Source organism: Mustela erminea, chromosome 10 (assembly GCF_009829155.1).
Source record: "Mustela erminea isolate mMusErm1 chromosome 10, mMusErm1.Pri, whole genome shotgun sequence".
Lineage (NCBI taxonomy): Eukaryota > Metazoa > Chordata > Mammalia > Carnivora > Mustelidae > Mustela > Mustela erminea.
In genome coordinates this window covers 105,747,399-105,756,684 of record NC_045623.1, presented here as the reverse complement: position 1 = coordinate 105,756,684, position 9,286 = coordinate 105,747,399, and the positions used below count along the sequence as shown (strand labels likewise).

General features: G+C 48.1%; 1 protein-coding gene across 1 annotated transcript; it reads left to right on the top strand.

The window, feature by feature from the left end:
- Positions 1–3,264: 3,264 nt before the first annotated feature.
- LOC116566871 (ubiquitin carboxyl-terminal hydrolase isozyme L1) lies at positions 3,265–4,334 on the top strand. Its single transcript, XM_032301497.1, has one exon. The coding sequence runs from the start codon at positions 3,314–3,316 to the stop codon at positions 3,983–3,985; it is 672 nt and encodes a 223-aa protein (XP_032157388.1). The 5' UTR covers positions 3,265–3,313; the 3' UTR covers positions 3,986–4,334.
- Positions 4,335–9,286: the final 4,952 nt, after the last annotated feature.

Here is a 9,286-nt window from a genome sequence, read left to right as displayed (position 1 = left end):
AGCCATCAAGAGAAATGAACTCTTGCCTTTTGTACGATGTGGCTAGAACTAGAGGGTAATAATGCTGAGCGAAATAAGTCAATCAGAAAAAGACAATTATCATATGATCTCCCTGATATGAGAAAGTGGAGATGCAACTTGGGGGGTTTGGGGGGTAGGAAAAGAAAAAATGAAAGAAGATGGGATTGGGAGGGAGACAAACCATAAGAGACTCTAAATGTCACAAAACAAACAGAGGGGGACGGGGGGAGAGGGGAGGGAGAGGGGTGGCTGGGTTATGGACATTGGGGAGGGTATGTGCTATGGTGAGTGCTATCACGTGTGTAAGCCTGGTGATTCACAGACCTGTACCCCTGGGGCTAAATATACATTATGTGTTTATTAAAAAATTAAGAATTTAAAAAAAAAAAAAAGGGGCACCAGGGTGGCTCAGTGGGTTAAGCCTTTGCCTTTAGCTCAGGTCATGATCTCAGGGTCCTGGGATCCAGTCCCGCATCGGGCTCTCTGCTCAGTGGGGAGCCTGCTTCCCCCTCTCTCTCCACCTGTCTCTCTGCCTACTGGTGGTCTCTCTCTGTCAAATAAATAAAATCTTTAAAAAAAAAAAAAAAGAAAGAAAAAGAAAAAGAAACTGCCTTTGGCTCAGGTCATGATCCTGGGGTCCTGGGATTGAACCCCACATTGGGCTCCCTGCTCATCAGGAAGTCTGCTTCTCCCTCTGACCCTCCCCCATCTCAGGTTGTCTCTCTCGTTCTCTCTCTTCCAAATAAATAAATTTTTTTAAAAAGAGAGCGAGAGAGAAGGGGACTGGAAGATTCTCTAGGGCCTGCCGTGTCCTCCTAGTGTCGGGCACTGGGGACGCGCAACCTGAAGGGGAGGCTCTGGCTCCTCTGGGCCCTCCGTCTTCTTCAAATGTCAGTACTGTTTAACTGTTTCACTAAAGATTTGTTTTTCCTGCTAGAAGATGCTGGACATTTCATGATTACGCATCTGTCCACGGCAGGACGTGGACAAGCCCTGTCTGTGGCCAGCGGGAAACCTGCAGATATGGAAGTGTAGCCTCCATTCACAAAGGGACGACCGGCATCTCAGGGAGGACGGCAGAGGCTGCTTAGAGACCTCAGTGGCACCCCCCCCACCCCCAACACCTGCAAGATCAAGGCCAGAGTGAACAAGACAGAAGTAATCAACCAGGCGTTTGAAATCAGGCACCATAATGCAGGAGGGCCACCAAGAACAAATGAGTCCTTCTATGGAGAAGACACATGGAGATTCATGTTCCAGATGCAGCATTTAGATACCATCTCTACACCTTCAAGCAGGTCACGCTGTCAACCTACAATCCCAGCCGTGGCCGGGAGCCTGCAGGTTGGTGTGTCAGTGAGAGGCGGTCTTCAAAGTTCCGTTAGCCTCTGGGCGTTCCACTCCCTCCGGAGCCCGCCTGCCCTCGGTCCACCGGTCCGAAGCTCTGTGGCTCCACCTAGGGGCCGAGTCCCCAAGCGCAGCCTCCTTGCCTCCGCCAGACCCCAGCCTGGGCTCCACGGGCCTGCTGATCCTGCTCAAAATCAGAATAAACTCCCCCTTACTGAGACGGAGGCCAGGGAGCCCTGGGATGACAACAAACGCCACTCAGCATGCAGGAAATTCCATTTTAGTTGCACTCATGATAATAAAAAACTAGTGTATAATTACAGTTTCTCAAAGGCCCTGGAGGAAAACGATGCTGGCTTCACACGTCAAGTAACTGCCCTGTGAAGAGTCCAAGGGCCCTGATTAGGTAGAGATGCTCAAGCGGGGAGGGGGGTGAGAAACTCGGCAGGGGGCAGCTCCCTGGCTCCCAGCCCCAACCCTGCAGATGCTGCTCTCTGCCGCGGAGCCTGCTCCCCAGAGAAAGGACTGGTTTCTAACTGAGCTCTCGACTGCTGAGAAATGTGGGGGACCCCTCCAAATGCTCATCTAAACGCCCAGGTCACAGAACCACTCTGATTCCTCGACGGTGCAGGGACACGGTTGGATTTGGTATCCGTGTCAGTGTCTGACGGGTTCATTTCATCACTGGTGAATGATGTAACCAGTTTGGTGAATGAAGGGACCCGGAGCCCCGCAGCACGAATGCACCTGCAGGCACCTACTAGCTCTGTGGCTTTAGAGAGGCTCCGTGACCCCTCTGGGCTTTGGTTCCTCATCTATGCAATGAAGATAACAGGATACACCCCGGAAGCCTCGTATGAGGATTTAATGTAAAAATCGTTTAAAACAGTGCCTGGTGCCTAGGAAGACTTCAATAAATGGTAGTCGACAGTATGACTAATTAATGATGATGATTCTCATGCACCCAACAGCCACTTATTGAGCACCTTATGCATACCAAGCCATGGGCTAGGCAGTACCGTCACACTGATGATACCACACAATACAGAAACCATTTAGATATTGATAAGTAAAGCACACGTGCAGACAAAATGCCCAAATCTTAATTGTACAGCTGATTAGTTATCAACTTATAATTACAAAATATAATTTTATGTAGGGGCGCCCGGGTGGCTCCATTGGTTAAGCGTCTGTCTTCAGCTCAGGTCATGATCCCGGAGTCCTGGGATCGAGCCCCGATCAGGCTCCCCGCTCCCTGGGGAGTCTGCTTCTTCCTCTCCCTCTGCTCCTCCCCCAGCTTGTACTCTCTCTCTCTCAAATAAACAAAATCTTAAATATATATAGTATAATCTTATATGATTTATATAACAAATAATTATTATAATTTACAATAAATAATTATAATATAATTATAATAATAAATGATTGTTATAATTTATGTTAATTATAAAAGAAGTACACCCATTAACACCCCAGACCATGAATGACAACCACTCCAGCACGAAGAAGGCTCCCACCTGTCCTCTCCTCCTGGGTAAAGGTGATCGTTGTGCACAACCATCAGTGTGGGGGGGGTGGCTGTGGTTACTTCCGGGAGAAGTAGTCGGCTTGTGTTTGTCAATCTGTGATAACTATGACCCCAGCCAAAGGCAGATGCTTAACAAGTAAGCCACCCAGACGACCCTGTTATTTTCATTCTTTAACATACACAGGGTGGGACGCCTGGGTGGTGATGGGTCATGGCCAGCTCTGGGTCATGATCCCAGAGTTCTAAGATTGAGCCCCAGGTCCGGCTCCTTCCTCAGCGGGGAGCCTCCTTCCTCTGCCTGCTGCTCCCCCTGCTTGTGCTCTCTCTGACAAATAAGTAAAACCTTTAAAATATATACATACATATAGGCTGTTTTTCCTCTTCTCCTGGTCGTTCCTCCTCCCGTCGCTCGCAAAGATGCAGCTCAAACCGATGGAGATTAACCCCGAGATGCTGAACAAAGTGCTGGCCCGGCTGGGGGTCGCCGGCCAGTGGCGCTTCGCGGACGTGCTGGGGCTGGAGGAGGAGGCTCTGGGCTCGGTGCCAGCGCCAGCCTGCGCGCTGCTGCTGCTGTTTCCCCTCACGGCCCAGCATGAGAACTTCAGGAAAAAACAGATCGAAGAGCTGAAGGGACAAGCGGTCAGTCCTAAGGTGTATTTCATGAAGCAGACCATTGGCAACTCCTGTGGGACCATCGGGATCATCCATGCTGTGGCCAATAACCAAGACAAACTGGAGTTTGAGGATGGGTCCGTCCTGAAACAGTTTCTTTCGGAAACGGAGAAGCTGTCCCCTGAAGACCGAGCAAAATGCTTTGAAAAGAACGAGGCCATTCAGGCAGCCCATGATGCTGTGGCACAGGAAGGCCAATGTCGGGTAGACGACAAAGTGAATTTTCATTTTATTCTGTTTAACAACGTGGATGGCCATCTCTATGAACTTGATGGACGAATGCCTTTCCCGGTAAACCACGGCACCAGTTCAGAGGACTCCTTGCTGCAGGATGCTGCCAAGGTCTGCAGAGAATTCACGGAGCGTGAGCAAGGGGAGGTCCGCTTTTCTGCGGTGGCACTCTGCAAGGCGGCCTAATGCCCTGGGCGGGGGACGTAGCCTTTTCCCCCCTCTTCCCCTTCTGTGTGAAACCAGCCCCCCACCAACGCAGTCCAAAATGCTTCCGTCCTTGTGGAACACAGCTGTTCTCCTTTGGTTCTGCAGATAAGCTCTCCCCCTACCCCACCGCCCCGCCACACCCAAACTCTAGCAGAGCCCAGCTGTCGAGCGAGCAAGGTTTGGTATGAACCTCAGATGGTGAAGCATTCCCCCTCCCCCCATGTATGTATTGTACCTCAATAGCTAATGCTTTAAATGGCCACTTTGGTTTGCGTCTGTAAATTAAGGCCTTGGATGTGGTTTGTTTGTCCTTAAAAGAAATAAAACTTTTCTGCTGAGTAAGAAAAAAAAAAAAAATATATATATATATATATATATATACATACATATGGGGTTTTTCGAGAGGCTACCTGATGTGTGATGAAACTATGTAATGAAATCAGTCAATATTTGGAAGATATGCATGACTTGGAGGACTGATATTTTTCAGAAGGCTAATGCGTGTCCTTACGTAATTACACGTGGGTAAAAGGCCAGTTCAAAATGCCAGATAGGGACGCCTGACTGGCTCAGCCGGGGAGCGTGTGACTCTTGATCTCAAGGGTGTGAGTTCGAGCCACACACTGGATGTAACACTTACTTTAAAAAAAAAAAAAAGATCAGTGGAATTGGGTGTAACAGAGCATGAAAAAGTAGTATGTCAATATGGTTTCAGATCCTACGTTGTCTCAACTTCAAGGAGATAGCACACATTGTTTGGGCATAGTAGCGAAGAAAAACACCCACAATTTTCCTCTTTTTTTTTTTTAAGATTTTATTTATTTATTTGACAGAGAGAGATGTTACAAGTAGGCGGAGAGGCAGGCAGAAAGAGAGAGGAGGAAGCAGGCTCCACGTTGAGCAGAGAGCGTGATGCGGGGCTTGATCCCAGGGCCCTGAGATCACGACCTGAGCCGAAGGCAGAGGCTTTAACCCACTGAGCTATACGGGCGCCTTTTTTTTTTTTTTTTGAGATTTTATTTATTTATTTGAAAGAGACAGAGAGAGTAAACAGTGGGCGGCAGTGCAGGACAGGGAGGGCAGAGGAAGAGGAAGAAGCAGGCTCCTCACTGAGCAGGGAGCCCACTGTGGGGCTCGATCCCAGGACCCTGGGACCATGACCTGAGCCAAAAGAAGACGCTTAACAAACTGAGCCACCCAGGCGCCCCTATCCACAATTTTCTGAAAACACTGTTAAAATATTAAAATACTCCTTCTTTTTCCAACTATGTATTTATGCATGTTTCCACAAGCTTCCACGGAAACAAATGTATCAAAACATATTGAGAGCAGAAGGAGCTAGGAGAATCCAGCTGTCTCCTGTTAATAGCCACAGCACAGAGATTTACAAAGCCACAAAACAGTGTCACTCTTGTCCCCAAAATTTTTTTTCCAAAAATATAGTTTTTACTGAAAATAAGTTGTATATGCTAACATATAGCATGTATTGTTTTTAGTGAGTTGATACATAGTTTTTAAATTTCTTTTTAATTTCTAGTAGAGTAAATATCAATAGATATAATCCACATAAAGCTGATTTTATAGATTTCTTTTTTCCTAAGATTTTATTTATTTATTTGACAGAGATCACAAGGAGGCAGAGAGGCAGGCAGTGGGGGGGAAGCAGGCTCCCCGCTGAGCAGAGAGCCCGATGTGGGGCTCGATCCCAGGACCCTGAGATCATGACTTGAGCCGAAGGCAGAGGCTTAGCCCAATGAGCCACCCAGGTGCCCTGTAAAGCTGATTTTAAAACATTTCTTCCAGGGGCGCCTGGGTAGCTCAGTTGGTTAAGTGTCCAACTCGGTTTCACCTCAGGTCATGATTTCAGGGTCCTCCTGAGATTGAGCCCCTCTTGCTCTCTCTCTGTCAAACAGATAAATAAAATCTTTTTTATAAAAAGATTTTATTTAAAAAGATTTTATTGGGTGTCTGGGTACCGTAACAAAGTACCGTAACAAAGTACCACGCACTGCGTGGCTTAAAACAACAGAAATTCATTTTCTCACAGTTCAGAAGCCAGCAGTCCCCGATCAAGGTGTCAGCAGGGCCACGCTCTCTCTCTGAAGTCTAGGGAAGAACGCTCCTGGGGTGTTCTGGCTTCTGGTGGCTCCACTTTAGTTTCAGGCTGCACCACACCAGCCTCTGCCCCGTCTCCGCATGGCCACCATCTCTCTGTGTCCCTGCGGTCCTCACTCTCATCCGGACACGAATCACTGGATTTAGAGCCCACCTTAATCCAGTGTGACCCACCTTTACTTAATTACACCAGGAAAGATCCTATTTCCAAATAAGGTCACATCCCGAAGTTCCTGAAAGACAGGAGTTTTTAGGGGGACACAATTGAGGCCACTGCAATTGGTCCGTTACTGGAAAGAAGCGCCCTCAACGGTGTGATCTTTCAGGAAGTAAAGTAATGTGCTGGGAGCAGGAGCGAGGGAATGTGGGACTGGCCTCGTCCCTGTAGGACATGAGCTTTGTAGGACCTGCCCTGTCTCCTGTCCTGGCCATGAGGTTCAATAACTGGGATTAAATTACCGCAGAGCCCGGCTGGGCCATGCTGAACCCGGTGATGGAGGACAGGGACCACAAGCCAAGGAGCTGCAGGTTCTGGAGAGAAGAGATGGCGGGAGATTCCAAGGATCCTCAAAGGCGGAAGAAAACAGAGTCGCTAAAGGGAGCTGGTATTGCTCTGACAGCAACACCCCGGGACACGGGCTCTATCACAGCAGCATTTATCTGTTGAGATGGTGCAGTCTTGTGGCTAAGGTGGCTCTTAGAGGCATAATCACGTGATGACTCACTCAGAGAGGCCAGGCGCGCCTAAAGTGCTCAGAGAAGGGGCCAAGCTGCTATGGACATGTCAGCTGTGTAAGGCTAGAAAAAGCCCCAGATGACTTGGGGGATGGACATTTACCAAACCAGGAAGGAAGGCACGGCAAAGGGACGCCAGCATCCCTGAAGCGGATGCCATTGCAGGAACAAGGTCACGTCATCCGGGGATGACAGACCCCAGACCACAGAGGCCTGACGGCAGCACTGACCTGTGAGACGCCAGGAGATCAGAATGATTGTAATGAGGGACAGAGACAAGGTGGCATCCAGGGAGGCCGGATCCACTGAGAGTTACGGGTCAGCTATGAGAACTCAGCCTCCCCGGGGGGGGGGGGGGGCAAAACAGACAGGCAGCCCACGAGGGGACTGCTCAGTCTGTACAAACAGAAGAAATAAAAGATGGTCACCAGGGACTATGGCAGTGGCCCCGATGCAAAATAATGAGCCCTTGCCTGCGTGCCGTGAACCTGATACAATGTTGGGATCTGGAATCCACTGACCAAAGCAAGGCAGGGACCCCGGGACCTCGAGACACAAAGCAAATGTATGGAGTCATGATTCCTCCCAGACTCCCACCAAGGAACCCATGGCACTTACATGAGTAACTGTGCCCTAGGCAAGGTGTAATGCGCAAGCATTTCCTGGACACAGGAACACAGGACACTGGACACAGAGTCCAAGTTCACATGGGTCCTCGAAGATCCAAAATGTCATTTTATGTCCCTCTTTGGGTGGGGATGTCAGTGGAGTCTTGGTCCTGTCTGGCTCACGATGGGTCCATTAAGTGTGTGAACACTGTGGTCATTTCTCTGGTCCTCCAAAGTATAATTGGAATATAGAAACTTTTATTTGGCACAACCCTTAGCTCTGTGGCCTGTGGGGTAAGACCTATCCTAGTGGGGAAGGTCAAGTGTAAACCCATAAATCAGGAATCTCCTGGGGGTTTCAACACTTGCATCTAAACTATGGGGAAGCAGTATTATGACGTGTGGGTTAGGAGACTACAGAATAGTGAGACATGGGACAGTCTGCCACTTTGGTTCTGTTTGCACGACTCTACACACATCCTAGAATCCTTTCATACCTGAGCCAAACGTGACAGAGTCGTATCACTGAGGTCGGGGAAGCGGGCTCAGTACAATATGCTTTTAGGCAGGAATTGAAGAAAAACCAAAGGTAAATTAAAAAGATGCAGAAAGATGAATGAAAACATTCGTGGGGAAAATACTGTCTCTTAATTGAAGCCCTCCCAGGCCATTCTGTGTCTAGAAGTGAAGCACTATCACACACATCTATCTGTGCATACAATTTTTTTTCTTTTTTAAAGATTTTATTTATTTATCTGACAGACAGAGATTACAGGAGATCACAGGTAGGCAGAGAGGCAGGCAGAGACAGAGGGGAAGCAGGCTTCCGCCGAGCAGGGAGCCTGATCCCAGGACCCCAAGACCATGACTGGAGCAGAAGGCAGAAGCTTAACCCATTGAGCCACCCAGGCGCCCCCTTTTTCTTAAATAGAGTGCTAATTTTGGAAGAGGATAGTTAACATCTGTTGAACCATCAGTATGTTGCTAAAACATACTGATGTTGCTAAAACATACTGTTTGCTAAAAGCAAAAAGTTGCTAAAGTTACCATTAAATTACTAACAAATTCTTTCTTTCTTTCTCTCTTCTTTCTTTCTTTCTTTCTTTTAAAAAAAAAAAGTAAACACGGGCACCTGGGTGGCTCAGTGGGTTAAGCCTCTGCCTTCGGCTCAGGTCATGATCCCAGGGTCCTGGGATCGGGCCCCGCATCGGGCTCTCTGCTCAGCAGGGAGCCTGCTTCCCTCTCTCTCTCTACCTACTTGAGATCTCTCCCTGTCAAATAAATTAAAAAAAAAAAAAAAAGTAAACACTATACCCAACATGGGCCTCAAACTCATGGCCCCAAGATTAAGAGTCACAATCTCCAATGACAGAGCCCACCAGGAACCCCTTTTTCCTTTAAAACAAATTATTTTCTTTTTCTTTTCTCTTTTTTTTTTTAAAGATTTTATTTATTTATTTGACAGAAAGAGAGATCACAAGTAGGCAGAGAGGCAGGCAGAGAGAGAGGGGGAAGCAGGCTCTCTGCTGAGGAGAGAGCCTGATGCGGGGCTTGATCCCAGGACCCTGAGAATATGACCTGAGCCAAAGGCGGAGGCTTAACCCACTGAGCCAACCAGGTACCCCAACAAGTTATTTTCTTTAATGTGCAAACCTCTCAGGAAACTGGACAGCTATAGGAATAAGAATGAGACTGGACCCCTTTCTCTCTCTCTCTCTCTCACACACACACACACACACACTCACAATGGATTAGAGACCTAAACCTGAGACCTGAAACCATAAAACTCTTAGAAGAAAACACAAGCAGTAGTCTCTGTGAC